The following is a 15,212-nucleotide window of genomic DNA, read 5'->3' as shown; positions in this document are numbered from 1 at the left end:
GTCCAATCAAAACATTTTCGTTATCCTTTATGAAAACTTTGAACTAGAGTCCTTTAACATTAGTTAAATTACTTTCCATGTCATAGATGTTTATTGATTTGTCATAAAAGAACAACTCAAACCCCCCACCTTTATCAAATTTATTATGTTTAAAACTAATGAATATTGTTTCTAGAACATTGTCAAAAACGTTGGCAAGTTCACTCCTTTTCTGTCCAAGAACATCAACTTCAACCCCATAATATTTTTTAATCACATGTGAAGCACATCTTTTATAATTTTCTTTATCAAAACTCATTTTATAACCACCTTCTCAACATGCTTCTCAATTAATGTAACAAGAACTTCATTGGCATACTTAGGTTTATTATAGACTCAAATTTTCACATCCAGATATTCTCCTTCGATATCATCTTTCTTATCCTTATCGAATTTTGATGGTTGATTCCAATCCATAAAAAATCTAGAATCATCAAGATTTTTAGCTTCATCATCATTTTCATGCTGTTGAAATTTCACTTGTATATATTGATCAAAAAGTGACATTGAATAACCATTTTCAAGACTATCTTTAAATTATATTCTCAATATGGAATTTTATTACTTTTTTTTTAATGCTTAGAAGAAGAACCATCACTAAAATCATGGTGTGGTTTGTGAAGGAAACGATTAATATCCTCGCCATTATTGTCTCAATTATTAAATTGATCAAAATACTCTTGGAGTTGCTAAAGTTGCCTTTTTTATTTTATCAATTTCAAGAGTACAAATGTCCCTCTTAAATTCTTACACATGATGTCCACGAACAACCATGGTTATAAATCTAAAGCTTTGATACCAACTTGATATTGAGATGACATGAAAATTGTAAAGTGACAAATTAATCACACATATGATAATTTTTGCTCACCACTCTAAAATACCAAATTGAAACGAACACAAATAACTCACCACCTTAAATATATAAATTAAATCACTCACAAAGAAGATATAAAACTTGAAAGGTTGTTAAAAGGCCAAGTTAAAAACTTTTCATTCTTTGCTAAAAGATCCTAATATATGGTTTGCATCATCATTTTATACTTGGGACTAGTAAGCTCCAATACACATCCTTTATGTCCTCTAACCAAAACCAGTAATTATTGGACTTTAATACCAACCAATTCAAACAGAGTAAATGAAATGAAGTTTGTTACAAGTCAAAACCCTCAAAAACCAAAAACATCATAACTATAAAGGAAACATATAAAATATTCAATTTTTATCCATCCAAGTTTCCACTTACCAAATGGCTATCACAACCTTTTATATATGAAAAATTAGAAAACCTTAGTAGTACCAAATAAGAAAAAATAAATTACAAAAAATATTATCTTTAAATAGGAAAAAAGAAAATATCTATTATCCTAAAAAAAGCTTATGCTTTAGTTTTCTCTGGTTGAAATGAACTTGTCCTCGAGTGCAATCTTCAACTAGAAATTGTTCTCCATCAAAAAATCATTTTATATACGAGTTACCTTGTTTAGGTTTCTAATCTAACATTTTTATAAGGGCTTCCCCATCATAGATCCCTAACATAATATCTTTGTATGGGTCATCTTATCGTGAATCCCTAATACAACAATTTTGTGTCGGCTTCCCCATCATCGACCCCCAACATCATATTTTTGTGTGGGCTGCTTTATTATGAGTCTCACCATCAAGATTTCAAATAACAGTAACTAATGCATAAAAAAACAACACACTAGTTTTTGAATGTCTTTTTCTCTTTCTCGAGAGGGAACCTTCTCATCCCCTCCTATATAAGCTCATTTTGTTTTGCAATCTTTTTCATCCATAATTGTTCTGCTACATGCAACAAAGCAAAATAACTATTAAGAATCATTAAATTTTAATATTAATTAATGCAGATAAGAGTGAAAGATAAGATGCTTATTACAAGTTAAAATCATTAAAGACCAAAAACATCGTAAATATAAGGAAACTCTCAAAATACTTAATTTTTATTTATTCTAGTCTCAACTTGCCGAAAGACTATTACAACATTTTATATAGAAAAAAACTAGAGAACTCTAATAATATTAAATAAGAAAAACAAACTAGAAAAATTATTTTTATTCAAATACTGAAAAAATATTTTTGTTAAAATATAATAATATAATATAAAATAAATAAATAAAATAAACTAAAAATATATAGGCTAATGCATTGAATATAAACAATGTGAATGATTCTAAACATACGGGGTATTATAGTAGAAATTATAGTAAAAGGATGAAAGATAAGAAAATAAACAGTTGGTGGACCAAATAAAAAAATTAAACCGAAATTTTTTTAACAAAAGTAAACCCTCATCTATGTTTAGATGAAACAATTTTCTTTTCTTGCAGTCTTACCTTATTTTCCGAGACAAATCCAGCTTTGACAACCGATAATTTTGCTTCAAATTTTCCTCTATAAATCCTTATCTATGAATCCTTTTATATTATAAATAGCTGATTCATTTCCTTCAACTCCAAATCCAACAGTTTTAGGGACCGTTGTTGTTGTTGTTGTTGTTGTTGCTGTTGCTGTTGCTGTTGTTGTTGTCGTTGTTTTTGTTATTACTACTACCGTGATGGGGAAGGTGGCAGTAGGAGCGGCCGTTGTTTGCGCGGCGACAGTGTGTGCGGCGGCGGCGTTGGTGGTGAGGCACAGGATGAGATGTTCAGGGAGGTGGGCCAGGGCTATGGCGATACTAAGGGAGTTTGAGGAAAATTGTGGGACCCCTATTGGGAAGTTAAGACAGGTGGCTGATGCTATGGCCGTTGAGATGCATGCCGGCCTTGCATCTGAGGGTGGTAGTAAGCTCAAGATGTTGATCAGCTATGTAGATAATCTTCCCTCCGGGTAATCAACTATAATTCTTACTAAAATAAAACATAATTACTTTTATTTTCGTTTTCATTTCCCATTTAAGTTTACTTGTGTAGTATTTAATTTTCTAGAGGGATATTTATAAATTGATTTCTGAAGTAATGGATTTTTTTTTTAATTGTTGATTAATCGTGGGGATTATTTTTTTGTCCAGAAAAATTGCACCTTTCATGCATTTTTGTTATTGTGGACGTTTTTTTATATGCTATATGCTACTGAATTTTCAATCTTTTCTCTAATATCCTGATTTTATTTGTAATTTTATTAGTTATTAATGTTTTGATGATTATTGTGTTGGTAAAAGAGTTCTGCTTTGGACTTGAAAAACGAATTTCGTTTTGATGTGTTTTTAGGGAATGAAGTAGGAGTTCATAAATAAGATTGTTTAAGGGTGACTTTGATTAACAGTTGTGAACTTGAGTGTACAAACAAGAATCTTTAAACTCTTTTGTGTCCATTGAAATTTAGTGGAGATGGGTTTTCTTAGATGTAGATAGTTCAAGAATTAACTTTTTATTAGTGAAAGGCGTATTCTTTACTAATCTTGAATTCTACCTTTCTCCAATTAAGCTTGACATGTTTCGCATGCTTCGGGTAGGATTTGTAAAAATTTTTAGCCTTTGCTTTTAAGTTGCCTAACGTTGTCTCTTTTGTAGTTCCCTTTTTTTCATTCAATCAATAAATGCTTTCCTTTTCTTTCATCAATGGTTTGCTTTCTTCTTCTCCATCTGTTTTTTTCCCCGTTGAATGGAACTTGGAATATAGCTTACTGTTCGAAGCTTTGCTGCTACATTTTGCTTTTTACAGCTTATATCTCAATTCTCATCCTTGCTTTTCATATAGCTGTGGTTAGTAAATCTCCCGGGCAGTGAGTTCTCTTATGTTGTATTAGTATCTTATCACAATATCTGATTTGATGAAATTAGGAGTTTTTGAAGTGGGAGGTCATTTCATTTTTTAAACTGATAAGCAAACAGTACTTATTTTGTATTGAATTGATAGATTCTGCAAGGTTTCTTTTTTGGCTGCTGATTTGATATGTTTCTTATGGAACATGGATTCTTTATGATCAGTTGGTGGTACTGTACTGCTGATAAGGGCTGGCTTTGTGGTCTGCATAAATATCTTATTATGAACATCCATGTTTTATAATCAAATAAACTTAAGATGGATTTATTTGAGATTTATCATGTTGTAGGTTAAATTTTCACTTAAATAAAATTCTATGCTGGTCAACTTAGTAATGATCAACTTGGAAGAATGTACAGAAATTTCTGGGATGCGGTACTCCTTTTAATCGTTCAACCATAGGATTGTTTGGTTGATGAACTCCTTTTAGCTGCAGATAGCCCTTTTAAAATTGTGGATAAGGTGTTTTAAGTACTGAAAAATGAAAAATTTATAGGAAAAAAAATGAAGAATTAATGAGTGACAGAAGACAAAAGAAGCTTTGATGTTCATACAGGAACACGAAAGATGTTGCTTTTCTGTGAAGAATTTGTTCCTGAGAGAACGCAATTTCATTTGTCAAGACATTTTATATTAATTAAATGTAATTACCACTGAATGGTTAGCTACTTCTGTGCTTAATTTTTCAGAGAAGAGAATGGGTTGTTCTATGCATTAGACCTTGGCGGAACAAATTTTCGAGTTATACGGGTACTGCTCGGTGGGAAGGATGGAGGTGTTGTCAAACAAGAGTTTGAGGAAGTTTCAATTCCTCCACACTTGATGACTGGATCTTCAGATGTGAGCATCATTTCAAACTAGTCTATCAAACTTAAACTTGCTTAGAATAGTTAGTGATCTGAATATATTGTATATGGTGGTGATTTCAGGCACTATTTGGTTTTATTGCTACAGCGCTTGCCAATTTTGTTGCCACAGAAAGTGAAGGTCTGCATCCTTCACCTGGGAGACAAAGGGAGCTCGGTTTTACCTTCTCATTTCCAGTTAGGCAAACATCAATAGCATCTGGAAATCTTATAAAATGGACAAAAGGCTTCTTGATAGATGATGTGGTGAATCCTAATTACCCTCACTTGCCTCCCTCCCCCCTCCTCCTTTGGCCATCTGTTTTCATTGCATTACAATCAGTTTTTTCAATTACAGTTATATTGGTTTTTATCTTGGTGCTTATCTGTTATGAGAATAAAAAACTTACAAGAAATTGTTTTACCATCTAAAAATGTCAAATGTTTTTCCCTTTACCTACTCCACTTCTTTGCGTTACATATATTCCTTGTCATCAGTGAACAGTGACAAAATTATTAAAGCATTCCCTAAGGGGTACAGGTCATATGCAGTGTTAAAAATTGCATTAATAATATTTTGGAGCCATTCTATGTAACAATGCATATAATAGTTAGTCTTTTTATTGTGAGACACACTTGCAGCTGGCAGTTGAACACACACATACTGGTAGTACTTGATTTCTGATGGTTTTGACCATTTAAATAGAGAAACCGATCGTTAGCATCTGAAATTTACTAATTTTGGTAGAGCTTGTTTTCGGATGTTCTGGATATCACTCTGAATTTATTATTTGTTTCCATTGATCTATGAAATCTTAGCAGTTAGGTATGTTCCTGCTTAAACTCTGTGGGAACACATGCCAACCATGTCTACCAAGCTTCAGGAGCAAAGGAATTTTCTATTAAAGCGTTCATTTTCTTTCAAGTTCTTATTGCTCACGTGTAGTCTGCATAATTTAGTTTGTGAGCATATATCTCTACAGTGTGGAAAGCTCAAATTAACCACTTGTATCTTACTTACTCAGAGTTATTAACTCTGCCACATGTGCTCAACATTTACTTCTAAAAGCAGACAGTTCTCTAAATATAGCCTTGTAAGGGTATATCCCTGATATTTCTGCTCTGGAAAATGTTAAAGCAAAATACTGTAACCAGCACTTAGACTCAAGATTGCAATAGCTTCAGTCAATAACTGTACCTTCTTATTCTGCCAATCCTTTTTCACCTTGTTGCTCACTTCATTCCTGGTCCTTAGGTTGGACAAGATGTGGTGGGAGAATTAACCAAAGCCATGGAAAGAATTGGACTTGACATGCGTGTGTCAGCTTTGGTTAGTAATTCGGTTGCTGTCCCTGGGTTCTTTGTTTGGGTGTTTTCTATTAAATGGCAAAGAATGTGATTTACAGTCCAGTGTTGATGGAATGGGTGCTTAATGCGTAATGCAGTCACATGTCTACATAACTAAACAGATTCTTCAACTCTCTGAGCTGATGTAGGTCAATGATACAATTGGAACATTAGCTGGAGGTCGATACCACAACCCAGATGTCATTGCTGCTGTAATATTGGGTACCGGAACAAATGCAGCATATGTAGAGCGAGCACAAGCAATTCCTAAGTGGCATGGTCTTCTACCCAAATCTGGAGAAATGGTTGGCATTTCAGATACAATTTCACCTCTTTTTTACTTTGTCTTATAACAGGAATGGATTTAATAAGCATAAACTGATACCCGAACTGCTTCTTATTATAGGTTATCAACATGGAATGGGGTAATTTCCGGTCCTCGCACCTTCCACTAACAGAATATGATCAAGACTTGGATGTTGAGTCTTTGAATCCTGGCGAACAGGTGATGCTATATTCCTTATTAGTTTTGACTCATTGCTGCTTATAGAGGTGGTTTAATGTACTTATAAGAGCTTTGTCATTATTGTTTGCAGATTTTTGAAAAGATTATTTCTGGTATGTATTTGGGAGAAATTGTACGCAGAGTTCTACTGAAAATGGCTGAAGAGGCTGCCTTTTTTGGTGACATTGTTCCACCAAAACTGAAGATTCCATTCATCTTAAGGTCTGCTATATATTTTTGTCTGTGAGCTGTCTGCAATGTATTGAGTTTGAATTTTTTGGTCCTTTTCCTGTTTTGAGTTGAGATGGCTCGTCATTGCATCTTGATCAACCCAATGCTGTTGTTGTTGTAACTAATACAAACTTGCATTGCTGTTAATATGCAGGACGCCTCACATGTCTGCAATGCACCATGATGAATCTTCAGATCTGAGAGTTGTTGGAAGCAAACTAAAAGATATTTTAGAGGTATTATGCTTTGCCTATTGTGTTTGCCTTCTGTATAATTCTATTTACCTCTTACATCTTGATACGCTCTCTTCATGAGAAAAGGAGATTAATTGTAATTCAGCATAGAGATCAAAACTTCCTCTTAACTTGCTTGAATTATTCAAGTTGGTATGATAATGAAGTGATGTTGTGGAGATTTTGTTTGTCCCCATCCCATCCTCACATGTTTTGGAAAATTTCTTTGCCATACATTCATTTTCCTTCTCCATGCAAAACAAGGACCGCTACGTCACCTCACTTTGATACACATCTTTCTTTTTGATACCATTTTATTTCAAAAATTAAAAATGATATCTGCTTAAGGTGACTATTTATCCCAAAAACTAGCATAATAAAATAAGAAAAATAGTAGTTTACACACAATAGGTGAATAGTAGTTCGAAAGTTCAGTTATAACTCTCTCTTCCAATTAACTTCCAAATTACCTCATTTTCATAACTCGTTCAAAATAAATTTCTTTGTGGTTACTCTGTAAGAAATGTAAAAAATGAAAAGAAAAAGGTAACGCTGAAGTTGGGTGAAAGAGATTGAACCTAAGAAAACAGGCTGACTCAATCTGTGCGATGCATTATATATAAGAGGAAATTAATATCAATAACTAGTTAGGTTAGGTTTGTGTTGATGACTGTATGTGTACCAACTCTGCTTCATCTTCTGTCAAGAAAATTTGGTGGTTCTTGGAAGCCTGCCACATCTGGCTTGGTGTGAACCAGGTTATAGGAGAGTCGTGATGTTTTCCATTTTCAATTGCCATCTTTGCTCTTCTCCAACTGCAAAAATATTTCGTTGTTTTGTTACGTAATCCAAAGGGCACGTTTCATATTTGCTTCCTGTTGTCCCCTAGATACCTCATACCTCGCTGAAAATGAGGAAAGCTATTGTTGAACTATGTGACATTGTTGCCACTCGCGGTGCCCGCCTATCTGCTGCTGGGATTGTAGGCATCATCAAGAAATTGGGGAGAGACACAGTAAAGGATGGTGAAAAGCAGAAGTCTGTGATAGCAATGGATGGTGGGTTGTATGAGCACTACTCTAAATTTAGTACCTGCATGGAAAGCACTCTCAAGGAGTTACTGGGAGAAGAAGTTTCTGACAACATCGCCGTTGAGCAGTCTAACGATGGCTCAGGCATTGGAGCTGCTCTCCTAGCAGCCTCACATTCCCAATACCTGGAGGTCGAAGAATCTTGATGATAACCCATTACATTAAGTAGTGTTACATTTTTGTTTTTTGTATATTATCCCCTCACACTCGACTTCAAATCATCTAGAGCTTTTCAACCTAGTTCTTGTGATGATGCCAGCGATGTCCATATTTTGTGGTAGTAAGTTGAGCAGGAGATCAAATACTCTTTTGAAAAGTGCCATTAGCGGTCCCAAGCTTCAGTGAGGGAGTCTGTCACACTGCTCCTCTTTACTTTTCTGTCGTTTACATGAATTACACAATAAAGTGGGGGATGTAAAACAATTAATATTTTTTCTATGGTCCTGATGGAAAATAAAGTGAATTTTTATGATCATGATTTATTTCCAGGATCAACACGTTGTAGGCTAGAAGCTATATCATTGCCAGATATGTTTTGTTCGTTAGACGAACTATTTTTTCACCTGCATGCATGACTGTTCTTTGTTGATCTTTTGTTGCTGGTGGAAGCCAGGTGGCGAGTATTTTGGGTTTCGCCTTTACATGCGTGCGATTTTAAATGGTGGCCTGTGGCTGTGGGAGAAAAAACGATTCGCAGGTGAAATTATTGTGAAGGTGGCGCTTGCATCTAAATTCATATCTCTCTTGTATATTTTAAATATTTGTATTTTAATTTTATTTTTTAAAATTTTATTTTTATATTAATTTTGGTGTTTATTTTTATAATTATTATTTATTTTTTCTTATTATTTTTTAATTAAAATTTTATATCTATCAAATTTGATCTTTATTATTTTGATTGTTACTTATTTTATTTGAAATAATTTATAAAATGTTAATTATTATTATTTTAATTTTTTTTTATTTTTTTGGATTTGATCTTTATTATTTTGATTATTATTTATTTTAGTTGAAATAATTTATGAAATTATATTTTTTTTTTCAATTTCACTCGCATTCAATATTTTAATTTGTAAGATTTGTTCCTTATTATTTTAATAAACTTGAAAAAAATAAAACATTAATAAGTTATTTTTTCGACTTATTTTCTATAACATAACTAAATACGGAAAAGCGTTTTTCAATTTATTTTTAATTATATTACAAATATTGAAATATAATTTATTTTTCTAAATTTACTTTAGTACACTGTATATCTTCTCGGATATCATGCATCCCAGCTTGGACACTGGTTTTAAAAAGACCGTACAAGCTACAGCATTGCATACTTGTAGCTGTCGATTTTATTCTCTGAAGATTTAGATGGTATCTGCTATCTTAGGCTTATACTAGCTCATTATGTGCCTAACTACGCAAACTATACAATTTGAACTCAGAAATAACACTCTTTATTCTTTAAGGAAAGCAGAGAGTAGTGGTGATTTCTGTGCATAAAGCAGAGTGATCAATTATCGGATGCCAGAGTGCTGTCACTTTCTGATTGCCTCTCGCGTTTTGAGTTCTTAAGCAAAGGAGTGGAATCATACTCACTTCCATTGTTCTTCGCTCCGTAGACCAATGGATGGTTCCTTCCGTGTAAGATCTGCAAAACCTCCTTCATGTGAGGCCTAGCAGAAGGCACTTCGCTGGTGCAGAAAACCCCTAGTAGGAAAACATTGCTCATTTCATCAACGTAACAAGGTTCCGTTATCTCCTCATCCAAGGCATCGACTATGGTTTTTCCTTCTTGCATGTGACGCAATGCCCATTTGGCGAGGCCTGTATGCTCATCACCATAATTTGCTGCTTTTCCCGTTGTTAGTTCAAGAAGGACAACCCCAAAGCTATAAACATCGGTCTTCTCATTTACTCTAACTGTTTGAGCATACTCTGCGATTCGAGTTATAAAATAAGAAAGTTCAATGTTAGGTACTGGAAAAGGAGGGCAAGGAAGCAAGTACACAAGGATAAGACCTGAAGAGTGATCTTTTACCTGGAGCTATGTAACCAAAAGAACCGGCAACAGCTGAGACGGTAGCAAGTTCTTCCTGCTTAATCAGCATCTTTGCTAAACCAAAATCAGCAATTTTTGCATTAAACTCGGAATCCAACAAGATATTGCTTGACTTGACATCTCGGTGAACTATTGGGGGAGAGCAGTCGTGATGCAGGTAGCACAGACCCTGAGCAGCTCCCACTGCTATCTGCAGTCTCTTCGGCCAGTCCAGAACAACATGATTTACTGAAGCTGATGCACTGTTTGATCGCCTTGCTGTATGCAGCCATTGATCGAGACTATGATTCATCAGATACTCGTAGACAAGAAGTTTCGAATTGTCACTGACAGCACAACAGAGCAACTTCACTATGTTCAAATGCCTTATTGTACTCAGTATCTCAACTTCTGCAAGGAACTCCTTTTCAAGTTTCTTCTCCAACGGTCTGTTATTCCAGATTCTTTTCACAGCAACAACACTCGAGCCGTTTGCAGCAACACGATATACTTTTCCTGATCCACCGCTTCCTATCAGGTTGCTTTCTGTCAATCCTGACAGTATGTTTGATTCAGTAAAATTCAACCTATGGAAGTTAATGAACTTCCATTCTGAATCCGATCTATGGTTTCTCTTCCAGTGAACTCTGATAATGATGAATGCAAATAACAATGCTAACAGAAAAGCTGTAATCAAAGCACTTAATATCAAGGCTAGGAGTGGGATTGAAGTTTTGCTTGATTTTTGGGGTCTGGAAAAGCAAACCTTAAGGTATTGCAATGGCCTACTTGCACAAATACCAGGATTGTTCAAGAAGCTACTGGAATATGCTGCATTTTCATACTCAGCTGGGATTTTTCCCACGAGATGATTTGAAGAGAGATTGAGATAAGTAGGTCTCAGCAAGCCGAGTTGAGGTGGAATTTGGCCAGAAAATTGATTTTCTGACAAGTCCAGTTCGAGCAGGTGAGGTAGGGTAGCAATCTCCTCCGGAATCTGTCCAGAAAGCTGATTTTGACTGAGGTTTAGAGTAGTTAAAGATTTCCATGAGATGATGTCAGATGGAAGTGCTCCGGTAAGCTGGTTCTTATCAAGTAAAAGAACCGTCAGATTAGGAAGAGCGGTTAATTCAAGAGGGATAGTGCCAGTAAATTGGTTATTGCTCGCTTTGAAGACTACCAGATTCCTCCAAGAATTCCCTTCAATGGAAATACTCCCAGAGAACTTGTTGTTACTTATCTCGAGCAGTGAAAGACTAGTTGACACTTCATTAGGAAGCTCTCCAGTGAACAAATTATCACTTATCATCAGTTGTTGCAAATTTAAAGCTGTCCATAAACCAACAGGAATATTGCCAAAAAATGCGTTGTTTGAGATTCTTACTGTTAGCAAACTATTGCAATTCTCAAGTGATTTTGGCAACTCTCCACCGAGCTTATTATCAAAAGCTACCACTCCTGTTAAGCTACCTCCATGGCATAAATATTCAGGCAGGTTCCCTGTAAGCCTATTGGAAGCAACCTGGAAGCCTTCAAGGGATGAGTATCGACCAAGATCTGGAGGGATTGGCCCTGATAAATTGTTGCTAAACAACCTAAACTCTTTCAATGCCGGAAGACGACCAATGCTTTCTGGGATCTTTCCAGATAACTGATTCAAGAACAAACTCAAACCTGATAATTTGTCAAGCTTCCCAAAATCAACAGGTATTGTACCAGTCAGATTGTTCTGCGAAAGATCGATGACAATCGAGTTCAAAGCTTCAACAACCTGAGGGATCTGCCCAGATAGCAAGTTTTTGTAAAGAAACAGAACCTTCAAATTCTTCAACATGAACAAGCCGTTTGGGATACTCCCAGTCAATTCATTCATTGATAAATCCAAGTGCTCCAGTGCCACCATTTCCCCAATCATTTGTGGGATCTCGCCAATCAAATTCGCTTCAGACATCCACAACACCCTCAGTTTCTTCAGCTGGGTGAAACTGGAAGGCAACTTCGATGGAAGAAACCCATTGTGAGCCATATATAACTCTTCAAGTTTGGACAATTTTCCGATTTCTGCAGGGAAAGTACCATTAAACAGATTATTATGAAGATAAAGAGTTCTTAGCTCTGGTATCCGCCCAATGGCAGCTGGAATGTTGCCAGTGAAGTTATTAGCACAGAGGTTGAGGTACGAGAGCCGAGACAAACTGTCAATACCATCAGGAATGGTGCCAACAAAGTAGTTTTGAGAGAGGTCTAAGATCTCTAACTTGGAAAAGTTGTAGACAACTTCAGGGAACTTTCCAATAATGCTGTTATTGGAAAAATTAAGAACTTCGAGGTTCTTAAGGTCAGAAATAAAGGGTGGGATTGTTCCAGGGATGTTCTTGTTATCAAGAAGGAGCTGAGTGATGGAGTTATTGGTGCAGGCCACTCCTGGCCAAGTGCAATGAGAGGAGCTTGATGGGGTCCACCGGTCGAGAGACGATGGATTTTGCCAGTGTTGCTTCAGTCTCAGTAGAATGGCTTGTTCTTGATCATGGGGCTGTGGGTTTGCATGGTCGAGAAAAAGAAGGAAGAGGGCAAGGAAGTGAAGTGAGAACATAATGGGGTTTTTCTTCAACATTTTCTGGGAGGTTCGGAGTCTGTTGTTCTTGCTCAACTCTGTTATTCAAGATGAGCTGCCGAGAAAGACTTGGCTCCTGTTTTTTTATTGAGCAGCCTTTGATTTGACACCAGAACCTGAAGGCGAATGGCAATAACTTTGAAACTTCAATTGTGGAATTAATTTTCAGTCTTTGTACCAGAAGCTTTTTCAGTCTTTGTACAGCACACAACAATGGAGCAGCTGTCTGTCTGAACAAGAGAAGTCAGAACCTCTGATCAAGTAATTTTGAGGGTCTCGTAGGTCCATGTTTAACCAGCTACTCTCTACCAAACTACAACGAAAATCACAGTCAAGCTTCCACAGAAGCACCAGCCAATTGTTTTTTGGCTAACAGTCTATAAAACAGACTCCTTTAAAACCGAAAAGTCCTTCCTCACAGCAGACTTTGACAGTAAACTTTCAAAACAAAGAAAAAAACACAAATCTCAAATCGAAGCCAGCCTCTTTTGAACAATTTGCATGGTCAGCACGCCAAATGGAAGACTTTGACGTAGACGAATTTTTACAGCAGTAACTAGAGGATTTAAGCATCTTGACATGGATTGATCGGAGAAGAAAAGAAAGGAAGGACTTTGACGTAGACGAATTTTTACAACAGTAACTAGAGGATTTAAGCATCTTGACATGGTTTAAAAAAAAAAAAAAAAAAAAAAGGAAGGACAAGAGCTGAGAAAAATGTTCACGCCACGCTAATCTCATGCTTGCATCATTATTGATTTTCCAGAAACAGCAATGGTAGTCGAATGAACAGAGAGAAACCTCCAAGGGAAGAGCATCCTTCCCGCATCAATAGATCAATAGTTGATTCCAAACCTTCACTTAAATGGAGGAATATTCCACTTATTATTTCTTTTGATAAATTAAATATTTAATTGTACGAAAAATAGACAATTATTTAATTTCTTAACGTCAACATTTTAGTGCTTTCTTATTCTCTTACTATGAAAAATTAAATATTCTCTTAGACTATACGCACTGCTCTTCTATATCTTGATTCGTGTGTTGAATATTGACTTTTTTAACCAACCAAAAATCAACACACGAATCAAGATGGAAGAGCGCATAAACTAAATAAACATATCTCACCCTTATCCACAAATCATTAATAAATATAAAATAAAAATAACTAAAATCTTGCAGCATTGCATATCCTATACTTGGTCCTAGATAACATCTTAGACACAAACAAATCACAGTATTTAGACTTTGTACTAATTTATAAAGGGGCCACACTATTACTATGGCAGATTGCTTGCCCACATATACAATTTCAATTTATTTTTATCTACTTTTCTTTATAATTTTATTTTACTTTTTTTTTCATTATTTTTCTAGTACCTTTAAACTCCTACAATTAATCATGATATATTATATTTTTTAGGTCTAAAATCTTGCTATTCTACATTGTCACTTTATTTTACAAGATTGCTATCTGTCTCCTCTTGAATTAAGTTTTTATTGTGTAATTTCTTCTCTTTGAAAGATATAAATAATTAGTTAATAATATAATTGATCAGAAGATTATCTAATAGATTAATACATGATATAGGAAGATTGAGTTTAGTGTAATGTTTAATAAACATATATCAATATAGGTTATTGGGAAAAAAAAATATAATTCATATATTTTTTTTATATCAAAGATAACAACCATTTGTTTGTTGGCCTTAACTAAAGAAGGCTATCTTTTAAGAAGAATAACATCTTTTTTTTTTCTAGAGTTTTTATTACGAGAAAAATAAATAATAAAAAGAAAAAAAATATTAAATAAAATAACCAAAACCCTCCTTGTTCCAAAGCTTAACAGCTAAAACAAAATAATCTATAGAGCACTCAGAAAGCCATTATCCATCTTCCAAGCCTCCTTCATGAAATCACTAAACCTCGGATTAGATAACGAAAGTATATGGAGCTGCAAATATATGGGCCTGCGGTCCAATTTTATACTGTACTCCTTATATTTATCGAAATCAGACCTACCAACTTTCTTATTGGAGCATAAAATAACACCAAAATTCACACCAATGGCCCTGACGATTAGAGAACGACTGTGAGAGCCTAATTAACCCCTTTCATAAAAATTAAGTCTAAAAACTTAAATAAAATTTTAATAAATCAATTTAATTTAATCACTAAAAGTTTAATTAAATTTAATAATTAATTTGAGTTAAATTAAAAGATTTAGTTAAGTAAAATGACTTATTTAGACTTTTCATGAGTCAAATTAATTTTATTAGAAACTTAATTGGTGAAGAATTAAGTTTAGAAGCTTAATTTAGAGGACTAGATTTAATTTCTCCAAACTCATTTGGATGAAATTAGAGATAAAATTGCAAGAAAATCAAAGTTTTGAGATCAATTAAGGACCAAATTGAAGAAATTCAGAACTAAAGACCTTTTTATAAAAGGTGCATGAATTTGAAGACCTAATTCAACTGAAAACAAGG

The 15,212-nt window shown here is 34.7% G+C and overlaps 2 protein-coding genes across 3 annotated transcripts; one reads left to right on the top strand and one right to left on the bottom strand.

Moving 5' to 3' along the window:
- The first annotated feature begins 2,370 nt into the window (after window positions 1-2,370).
- LOC118051596 (hexokinase-1) lies at window positions 2,371-8,552 on the top strand. 2 transcript variants are annotated; one of them, XM_035062269.2, is made up of 9 exons: window positions 2,372-2,889; window positions 4,515-4,665; window positions 4,755-4,937; window positions 5,926-6,000; window positions 6,167-6,322; window positions 6,424-6,522; window positions 6,614-6,744; window positions 6,908-6,989; window positions 7,876-8,552. In XM_035062269.2, exons 1-9 carry the CDS (start codon window positions 2,618-2,620, stop codon window positions 8,221-8,223), a joined length of 1,497 nt encoding a protein of 498 aa, XP_034918160.1. In that variant the 5' UTR covers window positions 2,372-2,617; the 3' UTR covers window positions 8,224-8,552. The 2 variants fall into 2 exon arrangements, with proteins under 2 accessions (XP_073262367.1, XP_034918160.1); XM_073406266.1 differs by lacking the exon at window positions 5,926-6,000 and having other exon boundaries at window positions 2,371-2,889.
- Window positions 8,553-9,369: 817 nt separating this feature from the next.
- LOC118051598 (uncharacterized) lies at window positions 9,370-13,090 on the bottom strand. Its single transcript, XM_035062270.2, has 2 exons — window positions 10,110-13,090; window positions 9,370-10,006 (listed from the first exon to the last, which is right to left on the bottom strand). The coding sequence occupies exons 1-2, from the start codon at window positions 12,721-12,723 to the stop codon at window positions 9,582-9,584; spliced, it is 3,039 nt and encodes a 1,012-aa protein (XP_034918161.1). The 5' UTR covers window positions 12,724-13,090; the 3' UTR covers window positions 9,370-9,581.
- Between the last annotated feature and the right edge of the window lie 2,122 nt (window positions 13,091-15,212).

The sequence above is a fragment of the Populus alba genome, chromosome 18, assembly GCF_005239225.2.
Source record: "Populus alba chromosome 18, ASM523922v2, whole genome shotgun sequence".
NCBI lineage: Eukaryota > Viridiplantae > Streptophyta > Magnoliopsida > Malpighiales > Salicaceae > Populus > Populus alba.
The sequence above is the reverse complement of the archived record's forward strand: the minus strand, read 5'-3'. Positions and strand labels throughout refer to the sequence as shown.